The sequence below is a fragment of the Ascaphus truei genome, chromosome 4 (genome assembly GCF_040206685.1).
Source record: "Ascaphus truei isolate aAscTru1 chromosome 4, aAscTru1.hap1, whole genome shotgun sequence".
NCBI classification, from domain to species: Eukaryota; Metazoa; Chordata; class Amphibia; order Anura; family Ascaphidae; genus Ascaphus; species Ascaphus truei.
This window is the reverse complement of record NC_134486.1, coordinates 336,244,448-336,265,379: the sequence shown is the minus strand read 5'-3', so window position 1 is coordinate 336,265,379 and position 20,932 is coordinate 336,244,448. Positions and strand designations below refer to the sequence as shown.

The window sequence follows — 20,932 nt, the reverse complement described above, 5'->3', positions numbered from 1 at the left end:
ATTTCCCAAGAACAATGTACATGGTGGGATCCTATGTTCCAGGGTTATGTCCCTGAAATCAAATATACCAGGTTTATCCTAATGAGTGGTCCCATAGTCGACCATTGGTGGGAAGAGGGTGTATTTTCTCCTGATGAATCAGCAGAAGCTCTTCTTAAAAGAGCGGAAGAGATCAAGTTAAGGGTACACATACCTAAAGGCCCTGATAGTTTGTGCAGAAAGGTAAACCCTAAGAATATGGGATTTTGGGTACTACCTGGCCAGGGAGCTGATTGAAAGGTCCTTACCTTGAGTAGAGCTGACATGGCCATAAGAGCCAGGTTCCGGCAGTCTGATGGTTATCTTTTTCTTATGTCCCTGAACCCATTATGCAGGAGATACAGGATCACCAACATGAGTGGCTCAAGTTAACAGACACAGACTATCTTCAGAGTAAAGCCAGCTATAAGGAGTTTATAACTGTCTCCCTTATCTGTTAAATAATGAGGGAATGGTTAATCGGGACATGTATTTATATGGATATGCCAGCAAGCCGATGAACCCAATGTCTATTCCGTGTGGGTGGAAGATTTTGATGGATGCCAGTTAAGAAGCTGGATCCTAGATACTATCACTAGGTTCACTCCATCTAATTTATGTTAAAATGTAATCACTGAACTCAGTGGATGATATGGGTTATGTATATATTATTAATTAGTATACTGTATATGTTAATCATGTGCAAATTTGTGTCCTTCTGTAGATCCCAGGGTCAACAAATTTGGACCCCAAGCAATGGTGTAGGGATTTTCACCCAGGGGAGAGTGTAACAGGGTATGTCCCATAATATCTCTTTCCCCCATAGTGCATCTGTTATGTAAGCCCCTAGTACGTTCAGGGCAGTAACAGGTTAATCTATGGCCAGTGAGCCCCCTTATGCTCCACATGTAAGTGATGGAAGTAAGGTAGTGAATCATGGCCTGTGTAAGCCTATCAGGGATAAGTAAAGTCCAAAAGCCCACCCCTTCCAGAGACTTCCAAGTGAGGGTATCAAATTTAGTCAGTCTTGCTCTGAGGAGAAAGGAGAGAGCATGGGATGTCAGCCTCTCCCATTGCAAGGATAAGCCAGCCCACTCCAGGCTTAAGCCTGGAGAACATCAAGACTCAGGACCCCCTACTATCGGGGTATGCACCTTCCAGAAGTCTGGAATCTTCCGACACCCTGAAACCACTGATGTAAGATCCATGCAGTGATGCAATAAAGACTCTTGCTCATCTGTCATCTGCGTGAATGTCAGTTTTTGGGCAGAGTGGACTAAGTATGCAGTGTTGGGAGCTGATCTCCAGAATACCCTGGTGCCCACTACTGCTGGAGGCGCTGAGTACCAAGAAAGAACTTCAGTAAGAGAACCAAAAGCCTGCCTGGTGGTCTCAACTCTACCGCAGACAGCTCAAGATCTCCTGCTCCAAACAGGTATGCACCACACACACAGTAGCTAGGCTGTAGAATCTCCCAGAGGGGGGGGGGGGGTAACACACAGTGCTACACTCTTTTGCTGGCACCAAATCTCCTTGCAAGGAGACAGAAGTAGGTTATGGAAATGAGATCAGTGCTGACAGATGAGGCCATCGGGCTGTGCATACGCAGAAGCGACCCTCACCAACACTTAACTAACAGTTCCTGCATGCCCACAGTCGTCCACGGCAATCACCAGAAACGCAGAGGCATCCATCTCTGCAGTGCAGGCGCACAGACTGGTGGCTCCGTCAGCTAGCGCATGCATATAGATCGGGTGATTGGGGTCCGGAGTGAGCGGGGCTGCTGATTGGGAAGGTGTTGATGAGGGTGTGGCGGCTGGTGATTGGGTTCAGGTGTGGTAGGGCTGTGATGGCAGGGGAGGCTCCTGCTGCCTGTGCTTGGGGTTGATGGGGATCATGGGGATACTGTCAAATCAGAGGGTACATGCAGGGTTTTCAAGTCGACCGTGTCTGTTGCATGTGACCAATCAGAGGCCGCACGGGTGGAACGTCCAGTGGAGGCATCGCCATGGCGACCAGAGGCGGTGTTTTCATGAGTGACAGTCTCCGTGGACACCGGTGATAGCGCTCGCAGCACAGGGAGACAAAGATACATATTTATGTACTGGACACATTGGTTTTGTTTTATTCTAAACTGAACCCGAAGATTTTCTTTGGTAAATGATTTTCTTTGATTTTTATCTGATATAGTTAGCTGCTGATATATTCTCTTCAGATATTCAACTGTATTTTTCAAAATATCCATGCTTCATAATTGATGAAAAACTGCATCAGTTTTAACAAATAAAATGAATTGCTTGTAATTTGATTCTTTTCTGATTCTGGTACTGTTTATTGCTCTAAGCACTACACTGTTTTTGCTGTAAGCACTGCACCAGTTCTTCTTGTACATGTCTTTCCCCAGTGGGAACCTTATTCACTTGCTATTGTAATGAACAAAGTACTTATTCTCTGAGAAAGCTGGGCATGCCTGCTAAGCAGTGTGAAGTTGAGACAAGCTAGGCAGCCAATAATTAACAGCTTTAAGTTGACCCTGGAATGCGGAAACTATATTTGTCTTTTGAAATGTGCAGGGCTGACATTTCAGGTCTTTAGTCAAGAACAACCTCAAACAAAGTTTTACTTGTGCACACCAAGGCTGTTACTGGTGAATATTCTTGCAAGAGAATTTGCATCCACGTTTTGCTTTTTATACAGCTGGTAGGTTGAAATGTAATTGATAATAGTATGATGTATGGATGTAGTGATTTTTCAACATTGTAAAATTAGCTATGTCATTTCGGTTAACCTGATAAATGCTATACTAAATAATGTTGTCTGATTTGTCTAGAAAAGGGTCATTACTAAGTACAGTACCTTCTATTGCGTGTCAATATATTTATTTGCACATGTACTAAACCTGTGTTTGTAAAATAACATACTATATAATATATCATTTAATGTACATGAATTCTGAGATTTAGAAAAAAAAATATTCTTTTTTTCCCCCTGTCATTTTCCAGTAACTGGAAAAATATATTATAACAACAACAAAAAATATATATAACATATTTGATTTACCATGGTTTAAATTCTCCATAACTACCTCGGATACATTGTATTTGACAGTTTTTCAATTGGAAATAATTAATTAATTGCATTGAAAATTAAATGTTACAAAATACGTAATTCCTACACTTTACATTTATAGTTTATGTGTTATTGGTTCGACATTCTTATATTCAGAAAAAAAAAACATTTAGTACTATAGATATAATATGTGATGCCTTTTTTTGTATCTGGTTAATGTTTAAAATTAGTGTGTAGCCTTAATGTATTGACTTTTGGGCACAAAAGCTTAATGTGCATATTATGTGGTATTTGATCATCACATTTATTGCTAACTAATGAATGTGAATAACTACAGGATTGATTTTTAGCTATTTAAGGAGGAACAAGATCTAAAGACCTATAAATATGGACTGTGTCCAAAGTCTGCTTTACATAGCAAGTAAACAATGATCAAAGTTGACATGAATTAAGCAGTTATCAGATTTTGTAAGTTATTCATTATCTAGTATATATTGTTATCTTAACATATACAATTTCTAATGGAATATACAATTGCAAATTGGCAATGGCAGGTTTAAAGTAAGGGCATGTATTTTTTAATTATCAATATAGAAAAGCCAAATTTAAATAAAAATAAAATCTTCAAATACAATAATATGTTTCCATTAAAGGTATGATTTCTTCATTAGTTATACAGTGCTTTTGAATATATTTAATAATTACAGTACAATATTTTCAGATAACTACAGTAACTATACAAAACATGTTTTGGTGTATTTATGTAACAGCATGGGCTTGAAATAATAATCCACACAGGTCTAATTTCGAGTTTGATAAATAAAGATATACATATCATTGATTAACAAACTTAAATTGGGTCAATTTTGATTACTCTGGGGGAAAAACTTGAGAAAATCACCAAAACATCATCATATCTGTAGAAAAAGAGAAAAGGTGTAATTTTGATAAGTGTGCTTTTGACAATAAACAAGCTAACAAACACTTTTCAAACAGAGTAATGTATAAAAAATACATGCCTAATTTTTAACTACTTTAGTGAACAAGAGTATTTGTAGAAGGAGTGAGAGAAATGGAATTACAGATTAACATCAATGAATATTTCCCGTCCTTATTGGTTTTCCTCGTCGTTCCCTTATGTTTTCTTTCGATAGGTCCCGGTTTAGGTCTGGGATGGGTGTCCTCCTTTTAAGTTCCAACATGAGCTCTAGTAGAGTTTCATGGTGAGTAGCACGTTAGAATTTTTTTAAAATAAATAATGTATCAAATAAGCCACTGTCCTAGTTGTCAATCACCCACTCAACTATTATTATTTGTCTAATTGTACCTGGCTCAAGATAGGGATGAAATGTAGGAACATTTCTAAAAATGTAGAATTGAATTGGCACTCAAACGAATATAAATTAAAAGTGTTTATTTAAAAAAAAAATATCAACATTTTCGTCTCTTCAAACGAGTGTGGTCACATGTGACCCACTCTGCTGAGTTCTTGTAGTTGCGTACAGGGATGGTGGGTGAACATGTATAACCCAAGCCCAATTACATCCCTTTGGGTTAATCTCCTGGGGATAACTGCAAGGTGTATGCCTTGGCAACCATACCCAGAGCTACTGGACAAAGCTGTTTGTTCCCTTGTTGAGTTGTGAGTTTTTTTAAATGCAGCCTTACAAGCCTGCAGGATCCAGAGTTCTTCATTTCACATGAAGCATTATGGTTTGTGGATTATAGATTGTGACCCCACTTAGATTTTAAGCCTCTTAATACTAGTAGCCCATGGATTTTACCTCAATGGAATTCTGCAAAGTGACAGTCACCACCCTGGTCAAATACTCTGTTAGGCTAAGGCCCTGCTCCCTCAATCCATGCGCCCGCACTGCAGACAGGCGGCGCACTGACAGGCACAGACCGCGGAGTCGAGCAGGAGGAAGTGTATACCGTTTAGCAGTGCCTGAGCATGCACCCGCGCCAATATCAGGTCGTATCCTTCTGAGCTTATGCCCCACGGCATCCAGTGCATATATCCTTATTTATAAGGGCTTTCTTGCTTGTTTGGTACATCGTGAAGGCTAGTCTGGGACATAGTTCCGTGGTCACCACGTTATGCCTATTCTATATACTGTGCATATTATGGTGGTAGCCACATTTCTGATATAAGGATTGTGTTTACTTACAAATGTTTGGCGTTGGTACCACTTGCCTTATATTTATAGCACTCTACTAAGAGGTTAGGGACCAGGTATACATAATGATATATATGACCGGTTTATTTCACTCATACCGTGTCACCTCCTAGTGTCTATCCACTGCCAATAGACTAGTACATATGTGGTGAGGTTTAGACATTTTATTACTCAACTTATGCGGTAATTCCTGTTTTATCCATATATATTATGTTTCATTTGCATAGATGTTTAATAAAGTAGTTTTAGTATATTAGTGAGTGGCTATATAGGGGTTCCCCTAGGATTTAATGTTTCCAAGCCCTCTATAGTGAATAGTGAGTGCACGTAGGTTCTTTTTTTGTCCTCTGACACCCTCCCTCTATGCAGTTATCTCCCGTATGCACCCTGTTCGTTATTATATTGTGTATATATATAGGTGAGCGGCAGCTTCTCTGTACCTGTTCTCGGTTTACTTACTTACCTGGTGGTGTGTGTGTTTGTGTGTGGTGGTGTGTGTGTGTGTGTGTGTGTGTGTGTGTGTGTGTGTGTGTGTGTGTGTGTGTGTGTGTGTGTGTGTGTGTGTGTGTGTGTGTGTGTGTGTGTGTGTGTGTGTGTGTGTGTGCTGGGTGCGGTGGCAGTTGGGTGACGTCATAGAGCCACCACTCTGATTGGCCAGAGGCTGAGGACCAATCAGATTCACCACATCTAACAACAACCATACAAATTTCAAATTTATATATTAAGATATATATAGATAGATAGATAGATAGATAGACTTTTATAGTTACCAGAGTAGCCAGAACTGGTCCGGTGGTCAGGTGACAGAGACAGCACACAGTGGTATACCACTGTGTGCTGTCTCCCTGTCACCGGACCACCGGACCAGTTCTGGCTACTCTGGTAACTATACAAGATTATTATCTGCTTCATGGGACAACCATCAGAATTTTGAGAAGGCTAGTGTGCACCACTGTTATGCTATGGAATATATATATAAATATATATATATATATATATATATATATATATATATATAAAATACATCCCTGAGGAAGGTCACATGTAGCTGACCGAAACATCGGATGTAGGGCCTTGGTTTTTGTTACCTCAATATATTGTTATTTCAACTTGGCTGTGTGCTGTCTCTTCTTTCCGGATGAAGATCTGGTAATACCTGTTGTTTATATATATATATAAATATACAGTCCAATAGAACAGTTGGCACTCCTTAGGTGCTGATAGGCTGTAGGTGCTTGTCCCATATGGATAATATAGACATACGTTACCGTTCCAAGGTCTGGTAAAGCAAGAGACAGCACTCAATTGTAGAAAACTTCACAAAGTGTATTGGTGAAAATAGTGGTACCTCAAGAAACCCAACGTTTCGGTTCTCCAAAATGGGACCTTCCTAAAGGGGATACAGCTCAACCCCACTATAACGCGGAACCGCTTATAACGCGGTTATAACGCGGTTTGAGCGTGGACCCCGAATTAAAAAAAAAAATTGCACACACACTGCACACACTCCCTGCACACTGCATACATTCACAGCACACTGCACCCACTCACAGCATACTGCATACATTCACAGCACACTGCATACATTCACAGCACCACTGCATACACTCACAGCACACTGCTGCACACTGCACAGCACACACTCACAGCACACTGCACACACTCACAGCACACTGCACAGAACACTGCACACACTCCACACACTCACAGAACACTGCAAACACTCCACACACTCACAGCACACTGCACACACTCCACACACTCACAGCACACTGCACACACTAACAGCACACATTCACAGCACCACTTCATACACTCACAGCACACTGCACAGCACACTGCACAGCACACTGCACAGCACACTGCACAGCACACTGCATACACTCACATCACACACTCACAGCACACTGCACACACTGCACACACTCACAGCACACTGCACAGAACATTGCACACACTCCACACACTCACAGCACACTGCAAACACTCCACACACTCACAGAACACTGCACACACTCCACACACTCCACACACTCTCAGCACACTACACACACTCACAGCATACACTCACAGCTCACTGCATAGACTCACAGCACACTACACACACTCACAGCACACTGCACACACACACACTGACACACATACACTGCTACACACACATTGACACACTGACACACTGACACACAGTCAAATACACACACACACACACACACACACACACACACAGAGAGACACACTGTCTCTTTAAGGGAGCTTGCTCTCGCAAGACAGAAGCAGAAGAAGCAGGAAGCAGAGACAGGGAGAAGAGCTGCCAGATGCCGGATAAGTGCTGCGTGCTGTTGCCGCTGCCCCACTGGGTCTGGAAACGCTGGGAGAGTTCTCGGCTTTCCCCCACTGGCGGACACTGTACCACCACAAAAAAAAAACTTTAAAAACGCGGTGGTCGCGGGTGGCCCCCGAGGACCGTCGACAAAATCACCAAAAAATCTACTCACCGAACAAAAAAATCTACTCGCCACGTAGTACCACACTTGTGCTGCTTGGGCCTATAGGAGCTCACCACAATGTTAAATCCACTCGCCCGGGGCATGCAAATGTATAGGTTTGTCGAACACTGTATATATATATACATACATAAACACACACACACACACACACACACACACACACACACACACACACACACACACACACACACACACACACACACACACACACACACACACACACACACACACACACACACACACACACACACACACACACACACACACACACACACACACCAAAGCAAAATAGCAGCAAAAGTTGATTCTATATAAATGATCTACATAAATTAAATGGTAAATAGGTATATATTAAATGTTCTAGTGTTTAAGGATTAGAAAAATATATTAAAGTACAAGATGTGAATGTGTTTGACTCCAATTTCTACAATAGTAATACATAAATGACTAATACAATATAAGTCAAATAATACACACATAAAACAAAGAAGAACCAGTTCCTTAAATGTCCAATAGATATCAGATACGCTTAGGTAGAGGGGTACAAGGCAGCTTTCAGATGGATGAACCACATCCAAAGGTATACCTAAAAAGAGAAGAAAGAGACGCACCATAGCGTAAAAAATACACTTAATGAGGGGAACAAGTGAAGGAGGGGTGGGGGGGGGGGAATGGCTCACTCACAAGGTTAGATAAAAATCAGATAATGGGGCCCATGCACTAAGCTCCAATAGAAAAAATTGCCAGGGTTTTTAAATTGCCATTTTTTATAGAGTTGGTATCACGGTATGCAGAAATACCCGAATACCAGTGATAGCAACATTTGCAAAAATGGAGAGTAGCCGGCGGCGTGGAGATTGCCTCTCTGAAAAGGGCTCACCTGGCGAGTCAACATCGTGTTGTGGATTTACCATTGGGCGTTTGGATTAACAGATGAAGAAAGAAGATGAAGAAAAATAAATAATTACAGATGAAGAAAAAAAGAAGGTGTTAGAAGATCAAAGAGAGAAGAATTTTGTTACCTGATCCGAATCTTCAAGGTGGATGGCGTCGGATTGATTTGGATGACGTCACGGTACGAGAGCTTCCTGATACCCCTGGATTCGGAGGGCCAACACTTCTAAAGGTATGTAAAATATAAAATGTTTGTAAATTTATTTATTTCAGGTTTTTGGATAGTATATTGTTTATTTTATGTTTTTCATTGCCCATTAACTGATAATGTATTAATCTGTGCCCCTTTGGGCACACATAAATACAGTATTAGCCAATGCATTTTTTGGCAAATGCTTGCTTTCTATTGAGTGTTATTTTTTTAATTCCAGTTTATTTTTTGGATTTAATTGTTTGTCATTTTGCTGGCTTGTATTTTTTTTATCTGATTGATTAGCGTTTTTAACTAATTAGTTCTTGTGTTGGCTCCTGCTTTTAATTGATGTGTTGGATAGCGGTTTTATTAATTAATTGATTTGTTGGCTACTGGTTAAAATTAATTAATTGTTTTTGTGCTTGGTGCATTTATGTATTTCATTGGTTGGCTAGTGCTTGAATTTATTTCATTTGTTGGCTTGTGTTTTTATTGATTGAAGTGTGGTGTTAATGTTCTTGTTTATATGTTTGATTATTGTTTTGGCCTTTATACTTTTTTATTAGGGTGACCATTGAGTGCTATAGTGGCTTATCATGCCCATATTATATGGGTATGATGTTCCACTATGCCAATCAATGGGTACAGGGTGGGTATAGATGGTCCAGGGTGGGTGGTTAGGCCTCCTGGGTGGCTAGCAGGAGATGGGGGTTAACCCTTTATTTACTATAGCAGTTATTAACACCCAAAGGTGATTAAGGGGTTAGTGGCCATTAGATTGTATTATTTATTGTATTCTTTCTGGCAAAGGAGGACATGGCCCTGCAGTATGCTGATGAGGACACCCATCATTATGGCAGGGGTAAGTAGAATGTTTTTTATTTACCTTCTTTATGCTGCCTGGCTAATGTTTTATTTTATAGTGGGCAAATTAGCTATTATCTATATCTGGATAATAGTTATTTTGCCCATTACTGTACTGTATGTGTTTGGAGGTTGAGGGGGGGAGGTGTATTTATTGAAATGTATTCCAATTAATTTTTTTACAACCTGAGGACCCCTGGACACCCACAGGGACCACCCGAGGACCCCCAGAAACTCACGGGGACCACCCGAGGACCACTGGACACCAACGTGGACCACCCGAAGCCCCCACACACGCGGAACACCGGAGGACCCCCAGACACCCACGGGGACCACACGGGGACACCGCCAGCCTCTGGTAGCAAGCATGTGTATAAAAATATAAATTATGGTTTATGTGGGGGCAAAGGGAGTGGGTTGTGTATTTGTGGTTAGTACATATTGTAATGTTTATTGGGGCAGAGGGGGTGAACGAAGGGCCAAGTACCCCCCTCTGCCCCCAATAAAGCTGCTGTTCTTCCTTAACCCCTTCATTGCCTTAGCGGTTAGCCTCTAATGTAATGACGTTGACTGTAAATGCATTTTTATTGCGGCGGATTGATGCTGGGGGTCTCGGGTTCTGAAATTAATAGGTATCAGCTCCAGAGACTCCCGGCATCAATCCGATGCAGGAAAAATGCATTATTTTTTCTGTCCCATCTCCCCGCTTATCGGCAGCTTCTCATCACCATATTGCCAACTTTTCCTGGTGACATGATTTTGAGAGGAAATCTCAATTCTAGAGCAGCGATTTGCCTCGATAAGCTAATCAGGGCTACTAGAATTGCACAAGTTTGAAAAGCTGGCGATAAGTGGCAATAACTGACTTATCGCTGTACGTTTGCCGATTTATTTATTTTTCGACAAAAAAATTGTCCGAAAAGCTCTCATATCGCCGTATTATCAGGGTTTTCTGAATAGCAGTAGGCTTTTTGGCGATAAGGTGGCAAAAAGTGACTTATCTGAGCTATGTGCATAGGCCCCAATGTATGAATATATATCACCACCAACTGTAGAGTCCACGGTAAGGGTCCTCTGGATGTATATAGCAGCCTGCTGGGGCCAGAAGAACACTCAGGGAACTCCAAATTCTGCTCCAGGTGCTGTTTATAGAGGGACACCGTGGACCACCCTCTTCTCCTTCACATTCTCCATACTCTTGGTATTTGGAATAAAGCTCTATCCTGGATCTCCTCTTAAATCTCCCATCATACTTTCAGTGTCTCTTCTGCTAACACCTCCTCCTCTATTGATCTCTCTGTGGGGGTACCATAGGACTCTGTACTGGGACCTCTTTTCTTTTCTCTGTACACACTTTCTCTAGGTGTCCTAATAACATCTTTTGGGTTTAAATATCACCTCTATGCTGACAGGAGAAAAACCTGGCGCCAAAAGTTCTATGGAAAGTCCTGTACTCCTCAGGGGATCAGCACACTTGCTCCACAGGCCATGTATAGGAAAAAACACAAACACAGATCATAGTGCAACTCTGCAGGGTTAAAACAATGCAACACTACACACATAACATAGAGACTCCTAGTGACATATAAAACACTAATTTATTATATAAAAAGAACTATGCCATAAAATGGTAGGACAAATTAGAACACATTTATATGTCACTAGGAGTCTGTATGTTATGTGTGTTGTGTAGCATTGTTTTAACCCTGCAGAGTTGCACTATGATCTGTGTTTGTGTTTTTGTTTTTTGTGCAAGTTTGCTGATCCCCTGAGGAGTACAGGACTTTCCATAGAACTTTTGGCGCCAGGTTTTTCTCTTTTCAAGCACTTTCTGCTAGTACTGGCAGTATTACTAGGCAGCCTTATATTTATTTATTTTGTTATTTGTCACATTGGTGTTGTAATCTTTAGCGCTTGTCACATTTTTTTCTTTTTCACCTCTATGCTGACGACACACAAATGTACTTTTCAACACCCGACCTTACACCTGCTGTACAAACCAAAGTTTCTGAATGTCTCTCTGCTATATCATCATGGATGATATAAACTTAACATGGCAAAAACAGAGCTCCTCATACTTCCTCCCAAACCTGGACCTACTACCTCCTTCACATTACTGTTGAAACTACGATCATTCACCCAGTAGCCCAAGCACGCTGCCTAGGGGTCACACGACTCCTCTCTCACATACGCCCCTCACATTCAAAACATTTTTATAACCTGTCGCTTTTTCCTCCACAATATCACAAAGATACGCCATGCCCTCTGTTGCTCAACTGTTAAAACTCTGATTCAGGCCCTGATTCTATCCCGTCTTCATTACTGTATTCCCCTGCTATCCAGCCTTCCTGCCTTTCACCTGTCTTCCCTACAATCTATCCTAAACGCTGCTGCCAGAATCACTCTACTCTTTAAACTCTGATTCTGCGCCTCCCCTCTAGAAATACCTCTCCTGGCTTCTCATCAAATCCTACTGTCTCTGTACACTCTCCCTACCAATTTAGATTGTAAGCTCCTCAGCGCAGGGACTCCTCTTCCTTAATGTTACTTTTATGTCTGGATCACTTATTCCATGACCTAATACCTTTACCATTTGCTACCTATATGATTACAACATGCACCACTCCTGTGAAGCGCTATGCATATTAATGGCGCTATATACATAAAAACATACAATACATTATCTAATTCCAACAAGGCTTGTGAGCTTTTACCACCATTTTTTGAACAAAAAATATTCCCAAACATATCTTAATCCTATAGAAATAAAATTGAAATGTGTTTTTACTGGTTACACACAATACAGAACACACAATACAAAAACTTCTCTCATACACAGCCAAACAACATCACAAAAATAACGAACAAATAAAAGAAAAAGAAAAACATTTCTCACCTATTACAAACAATTTAATCCTGCAACTAAATTAATAAAAGTTTCCTTCTCTTTCTTTATTCTCATAAATAACCTGAATTTAAAACTACTTTGATGCTCCGGAGTTTTGAGTTAACTTTCGTATCTTTTGCACATTCCTCTAGCTGGAGAAAAAGGAGGGGGCACGATCTGTGCTGCTGTTATTCTGATTCTCTTTCTTGCAGACATTTGAGCAGAAGGAAAAAGAATACTGTATCTCCTGGTTTTAAAAACCTTATCCGCCTGGCCAAAATGAATAAACCTTTTAAACATTCAGCTGAATATACTGTTGCGGCCGAGTTTATTCTTACCTTTGCCCGGTCTCGGCCGCAACAGAAACCGGGCGCGCGTCGAGGTGTCCCGGGCGTGCGCCGGAGCCTCGGAGGATCGGTCCTCCGATCAGGGCTTCCCCCTCCCCTCTTCGGGGCCGCCGGGTCCCCCGGACCTCCCCACCGCAATCCCCCACATCGCGGGACACCAGGGCTCCCTCGGGGAGCCCTGGGCACGCGCGCCATGCGTGCACGCTCCCGATGAAGCGTGACCACGCATCGATGACGCGCGGCACGCCGGGAAACCTCCCAGCTTGCGGCACTAGCCAGCGGCACTAGCCAGGTTAGGATAAAGTGTGCCGCCTCTGTATGCCCATTCTTTCCCGCATTCTTTAATGCTTCTATCCTTCTATACTTGATGTACACCTTTTAAAAACTTTTAAAAATTTAGACTTCATTGTGAGCAAATAATATTCGTGTTTTTTTAAATACTTGCAAGTTCTTGGATAGTGATTTGTGTACACGTGATACTTAGCATGGTTTATCTTTCACACAGGTAATCATTCAGAAAAAATTCATTAGGGTATCAAATCCATCTGACAACTCTCCATTAAGGGCACAACAATTTTACTTGCCGGCACCGAAACTTGAGTTTATATCAGGAAATGACTTATAACCACTTATTTCTGTGGGGAAAATGGAAATAAAAGCTGATACTTGCATACCTGATTTCTGCCGCTTCAGTCAGCTGGTCATGCCATGCATAACTTTAGCCACAAAAACCTCATAAAATCCGAAGATTTATACTGCCACAGACACACACAGGGATTACTGAAAGTTAGAAGGTTCCACTATGAGCCCTTGCGTTCGCATTCTTACGAATAAGAAAAACGGTGCGGCTGCCCATAGGTTCACGCTTCTTTCCATAGTAATTTATTGCAAACAAACTTTTTTACCTTGGGGTGGCGTGTTTTTCACTGGGACTTGCATGTGTTTTCACTTGGACTTGCATATATTTTTTCATTAGCCAACAAAATATATTTATATTGTCTCTTTTTGTTCCCTGTATCCATTCTTTATTATTTTTGTCTGCAGACACAAACTCTAATGGCAAATTTTGAGAACTTTGGCCTCCCATTATTCTCCTGTTACAGTAACTAGTGCAAACTGATTGCGTACAACTCCTGTTACAATAACCAAATTGAATTGATAATGTACAATTCTCCTGATACAATAATCAAATTTAATTGATCATGTACAATTCTTTTGGTATGTTATTGATAAAACAGAGTAAAAATACAATCAAGGAAAAGTCAGGACAATCTTGAAAACAATTCCTTAAGCATACAAACACTCCCTTTCATCACCAAAACACCAACACTTTTAACAGGACTCTTACCTTAGTCCATAACAAAGCTTTTAACTGGACTCTAACCTTAGTCCCAATAAAACCTTACAACTCTAATACTTTAAAATGGATACAGGAGCAGAGATTAATAAACTAATTTGAAACTGCTAGGTAACCCGTCAACCAGACTGAGACACCCCTCCAAACCTGGCTCTCTACACATCACTCAAAACAATTTTAAACTCAGGCTTTCCTCACAATGTGCCTTTTACCTTGATTCTTATGAGCACTCAGGTTTGAGTGACCGAGGAGTGATTTTTTTCAGGTGCTCAGCTTATGGTATATTTGGGTCCCTGTTCGGAGCGCAATCTATGAAAAGCCTGAATAAAGAAAACACATCTGAGGATTATGACAGAATAACAAATGAGTTTATTTTGCGTACATGTGTACAGGAATGAAGGGGAATAAAACTTCCCCAACGACATATTGGCCTACAAGCTATATTTATACCAAAATACTAAGCCAACGCCCCCTATATGAGGTGGCGTGTGCGTCATTACATAAGCGTATAAGATAAACAAAATATGAATAAGAGAACAGTGAGTTAATAACATAACTGTAACATTCATACTAAAGATGAATTGACTCAGCTAAAATTTATTATACAAGCCAGTGACCTTTTCTCTATATACGTGGTTTTCTGGGTATTTGACCAGGAGAACCTCCCCCTAAATGTGAGAAGTGGCTATTATCTATATTTTATTTTCATAACAGTGGCGCATTTCTCCAGTCTCTTCAAGGTTTGTGGTTATTTGAAAGCTTATCCTCCAGGAGCAAATAAAAAGAAAAAATGTGTTTTTAAACTAAACTTCCACTCCAACTTTCATACAGACAATCAAAATGGATGACAATATCAGGCACCTAAGATGGATGCTGACTAAAATGGCTGCTCAGATCCTAGTGCTGTTTACGTCAGACCCCCCCTCCCCCCTCTTGCATCATATTCTCAACTTTATCACTGATAAGTATATATTAGTCATTCTTTTTTGTCTGTGACTCTTTGGTTGTGTGCAGCCAGCATTATTTTTTGTATATATATGGATATAGATATGGATATAGATATGGATATAGATGTGGATGTAGATGTGAATGTAGATATGGATGTGGATATGGATGTGGAGATATGGAGATATACAGAATAGTGCAACATTTCCTGCTAGGCAAAGCACCTGTGTGGTTCGAAACATCACACTATTCTTTTGCCTTGTTGGATGCAATAAACTGATTTAAATTTATACCTGGAGAGTGCTGGGGACTTTCATTTTTTCATATACATATTTTTCAACTGGTGTATTTCCATGGTTTGGCTGCTGGCAGCTCATGAAGATAAGTAGTGACTGCTGTGAAAACAGGTATATTAGTCACAGGAAACTTGGAGCACTGCTTATATCCGTGTTGAGAAAACAAATGGCAGGAGAGTGTGCAACCCATATAAAAAATGATTTAATGGATCATTCGGCAAAGAGCTACATAACGGAGCCCAGTGGCCCCCACCAACGCGTTTCGAGCTGTCGCTCTTTCTCAAGGTGTTTTGATTTATTCTGCTGTGAAACAGGACAGGCACTCTAAAATACAAAAAAGTTGTGTATTGTCTGGGTTGGGAATTGGACTGAGGGCTAGAGGAGGTATAAAGACTAGGGTACCTTTCCCCTTACCTCCTTGTTATGCTCCACTTTTTCCTCCCCATCCCCTTTGTTCCCTCGTGTGCATAGTTATATGTTCAGGGCCAGTTTTGAAACTGTCCACTTCACATTCCCTACACCATCGGATACATTAGTATGTTGGTCTCTTATAAGCTACTGTGACTTCATAGCCATTTACGCTGTTTTCATAAAGCTGGACACAATACGGCTCTACAGCTCTGTTTTACATTTGTCCCCTATTTTTTATTACATACATTTAATATGAAACTCTTTTTTATATATTCTATTTACATATCTGTGTTTTGGGACCATTTTGGGCAGTATTGCTTCAGGGCCCTCACGGTTCAGCCTTGTTATTTTATGTGGTTTAGCTACATTTTAACATTTGGGTCATCTTCCCACTAGTAGACCATCAGTGAGCATTGAGTGCATGTTATTGGGATCTTCCTGTCATCTCCCCACCTCTAGTGGGATACATTTTGCCACCAGGATCCCTCTCTTCTGTTTATCATTGCTTCTCCCTAGTGCACCTGCTCGCTCCATATTGTTCACTCTAGTTTGAGCGGGTACCTTTCTTATTCTTTACATAATTATTTTGTCACTTAAAAATATCTAAATTTAACACTTTTTGTTTTGCAGTGCGAAAACTTGAAAAATGGACATTAACCCAATTATGTTAGTCCATGGAGGGGCATGGGCTATCCCAGATGATTTAGCAGAAAGTAGCAAAATTGGTGTAAAAAATGCAGCAAAATGTGGATATTCTATACTGGCAAATGGTGGAAGTGCTATGCAGGCTGTTGAATCTGCAGTTCGGATACTGGAAGATAACAATGTATTTGATGCAGGTACTAATTTTTTTATATTTTCATTAAAATCTTAGTAAATATTACTTAGGGTTTAAAAAATATTATTGTTTATGTAAATTGTTAATCAGAAGAGTGCAAGACAATTTAGGCTTTGTGGTATAGGATTTAGAGGGACAATTATGCAGAATTATATACTGCTATATAATATGTAACATTTAACTCTTGAATTGCACCTCCTTTAAACGTTTCACAAATTGTAAGCTCAAATTATTAAGAGCGATGGGTTAAGAAACAGAAAATGGATTGCTATAACATAGAGTGCCCTGTACTGTAGCTCCAATATTCAGAGAGTCTGATAAACTATGAAGGCAGTAACTGAAGGGGGAATGGGATAGATGCTCTTGCTAATGTCAATAAGGTTAAGGGTGCCAGGGACCATTTATTTATTTATTTATTTATAAAATATTTTACCACTTAGAGTGGTGGTGGATGTAAGAGTCTCCGGTAAGTTATTCCAGTTTTGTGGTGCACGGTAAGAGAAGGAGGAGCGGCCGGATACTTTGTTGAGCCTTGGGACCATGAACAGTCTTTTGGAGTCTGATCTCAGGTGATAGGTGCTGCATGTGGTAGGGACCAGGTTAATAGAGTGCAAAATGAAAATCTTGTCTAGGCAAGACCTAAAGTAGCCCCTATGTACTAGCATTCAGAAGTGAAGGTAGGTATGTAGGATATGGTCATGAGTGTAAAACGTAACCTTTATTGGTTGTGATAGCAAATACAATAGTGGGAAAACAAACTATCACCAGCGGGATATCACAATAAAGTGATTAAAACAAGGTATTAAATATAGTGAGGTCAAGGGCTCCCAGCCAGATAGCTGTGTTGTCCACTGTGTTAGCCACATATGGACAGTGGTGGAAATGAAATGACTAGGATAGTAATGCAGAAGTTGGATAGCTTGGATAAAAAGAGATCCCACTTTAATAATCAGTGGTGGGCTCCACCGAATCTTAGACGGACCGACTAAAAAAAATGAAACAATTTGCTTCAACTTTGTTCCAAATTTGCCTTAGTACATAGATCAGTGTTTCCAAACAGGGGTTCCACTTCACCTTGGGGTTCCATGAGAGGATCAAAAGGGTGCCATGTGATACCCCTGATCTCCCAGAGCAGGGAGAGAGCAGGAGGAGGTGTGAGGTGATTGTGGGGTGTGGCTGTGCAGAGGAGGATGTAGCACCATGGGCAGTAGAGAGGCTGTGTTTCTCTGTCCTGTTTATATTTGTTCTGTATATATTTGTGTGTTTTTTGTGACTTTTCTGTTTTGTGTGTGTCTTTTGTGACTTTCTGATGCTCCTGACTCCCTGCCCCCTCTGACTATCTGCCCCTTCAGACTTCATTCCCCCTCTGACTACTGTGACTTCCTGCTCCCTCTGACTCATGTTTCTCTCTGCCCCATCTGTGTCTCTTACCACTCTGACTCCCTTCCCCATCTGCCCCTTCTGACTTCCTGTCCCATCTGACCCCTCTGACTCCTGTGACTCCCTGCCCTCTGTGACTCCTCTGACTCTTTTCCCCATCTGATTCTGCCCCATCTGCCTCCTCTGCCTCCTCTTCCAATCTACCTGTCTGACTCCCCTGCCCCCTCAGACTCCTGAGACTCACTGCCCCCTCAGACTCCTGTGATTTTCTGCCCTCTCTTACTACCTGCCCAATCTGCCCCATCTGACTCCTGTGACTCACTGCCCCGTCTGACTTCCTGCCCTCTCTGACTGTTTGTCTATCTCTATCTCCGTTGGCTCTGTCTTTCTCTTTCTCCTGTGACAATCTCTCTGTCCTGTGTTTTCTGTGACCCTGTTGTAAGGGTGCCTTAGCAACTGAGCACTGTGGTTAGGGGTGCCCCGAGAAACGAAAGATTCAAAAACACTGACTTAGAAACTCAAGTACTGTAAGAACCTGGGTAGAGTTTAGGGGTAGAGTTTAGAACTCAAAATTCCAAAGTAAAACTTATTCTACGTCTGCTTTGAAAAATAAGAATAAAACAAATTGTGTGTGCAATCTGCAACTAGGATCCTGTGTCTACTTCCCTGTGTAAATAATCATTGTAAGGCACTAATGAAGGTGGGCTCCATGACCGGAAGTGAATACCGATAGCTGGAGCTGGCGGAACTAGATGGAGTCAGGAGTGAGGTTGTCAAGACAGTCTGAGTGCCAGAGTGCCAAAAGGAAAGATCAGCAAACAAACACAGCACAATGGACAAGGCAGAAGCAAAGGTGAGGCAGACTGAGGTCAGAATAGATGACAATCAGGATAATGGTATAACAGGCTAAGGTCAGGGCAGGCAAAAAGCAACAACATAGTCAGGCAGACTGGGGTCAGGGCAGGCAGAAGTCATGACCATAGCAAGGCAGGCATAAGATAGGGCATCAGGCAAGTCAGACAGATAGATGGACTGATAGCAAGTCTGAATGTAAAGGCACAGGCACATTGATCTGGCATCCAGGAAATGGAAGTGATCAGCTTATAAAAAAAAAGCCAGGGGGAGTGTCCAATAGGCAATTGGCAATAGGTTGGCAATAGGTTTGAGCAGGGCGCAGTGGAGCTTAAAAGTATGCTGTGGTAGAGGAGCTATCCAGCAGCTGGGTTAGCTCACTGCTAGCACTGCTGTCTTGAATAGGTCTGACAATAATCATGCCAAGAGCACCTAATACCCACAACCTCACCCTACTTTTTGCAACACACATATGTTCAATAAGGTCAAAATATCATAATACACTGACGCTAAGAATTGAGAGGGGGCATGTTATAAACCGAGTTAGAATAACCATGCAAAATTGGCAATTTTTCACAAACATATTTGTTTTTAATGGGTTTATATTAGTTCAAGGAAGCCAATTAGATTGTTAAATTGTTTACAAAATGCTGTCATATTGTCTGGCTTTGGCTTATGTGGGAATGCACCTTTAAAGCACCTGTTGTCAGACAGCTGAAGGATTCATTTCTAATGCTTGCCACTGGTCCTTATTCTATAACGTACAAAAGCTATTGCATGGAGAGCTCAATTTAAATCAATGGGGTTACCGTGCAAGAGCAACAGATCCGCACTATCACTCTTTATAAAATAAGGTCCTTAGAGTATAAATGTAAGTGTGGGTATTGTCACAGAGTTTTATTTTTGGCTCTTAAAAATATTCTGTGAATATTATGAATTGGTTTTGGTTCTGGTTTTGACAAATAATTGAAAAAACTCATGAAGTGCTTGAGACTCTAATAAAATCTCTCTCCCCCTCTCCCCCTCTCTCTCCCTCTTTCCCTCTCTCCCTCTGTCCCTCTCTATAAAGCAGCCTCCATATGTATTATTCACATAAAATGTAAAGACTACAGACAGGGTATAAAAATATTGCTGCAGGTTTTTATTTATGTGTATAAGATGAGGTGCACAGCAATACTTATATATGTATTCTTTACATTTGGTATGGATAATAAATATGAAGGTGGCTTTATAGTGTACCAGCATTGGATCATATCCTGTAATCCCATATTTTATAGATTTGCTTATAGTTAGATAGTGTACAGACGTGTTTTTTCAAATGTGTGTTTTTTGTCTCCTGTTTTAAGTTAAATATAATAAATAGGCTTACATTCAAACAATTAACTTCTATCATTGAGCTAATGAGTACTTTATTAACATTAAATCGCGTATCTCACACTCAATTCTACTGCTCACTTTTAAAGCTTTACATTCTTCTGCCCCTCATTAAATCTCAGCCCAAATTTCTCGCTATGCACCATCACGACTCTTGCGTTCTTCTCAAGGATGTCTTCTTTCTACCCCTTTGTATCTAAAGCTCTCTCCCGCCTTAAACCTTTCTCACTTTCTGCCCCACACCTCTGGAATGCCCTTCCCCTCAATACCCGACTAGCCCCCTCGCTATCCACCTTTAAGACCCACCTTAAGACACATCTGCTTAAAGAAGCATATGAGTAGCACTGGATAATCATGGACACATGACACAAAGCTTGGCCCCCTGCAGACGCACTTACTAGTATTCCCTCCTACTGTCTCTGTACGTTCTCCCTAACTACCAATTAGATTGTAAGCTCCTCGGAGCAGGGACTCCTTCCTTAATGTTACTTTTACAGTATGTCTGAAGCACTTATTCCCA

At 41.0% G+C, this 20,932-nt stretch overlaps 1 protein-coding gene across 1 annotated transcript in view; it reads left to right on the top strand.

The window, feature by feature from the left end:
* The first annotated feature begins 2,602 nt into the window (after positions 1–2,602).
* LOC142493679 (isoaspartyl peptidase/L-asparaginase-like) overlaps positions 2,603–20,932 on the top strand; it is a 222,716-nt gene continuing 204,386 nt past the window's right edge. Inside the window, exons 1-2 of the mRNA XM_075598110.1 lie at positions 2,603–2,718; positions 16,599–16,807. Coding sequence (XP_075454225.1) covers positions 16,615–16,807 — 193 coding nt within the window. The 5' untranslated portion in view covers positions 2,603–2,718; positions 16,599–16,614. The remainder of the gene's footprint in view (positions 2,719–16,598; positions 16,808–20,932) is intronic.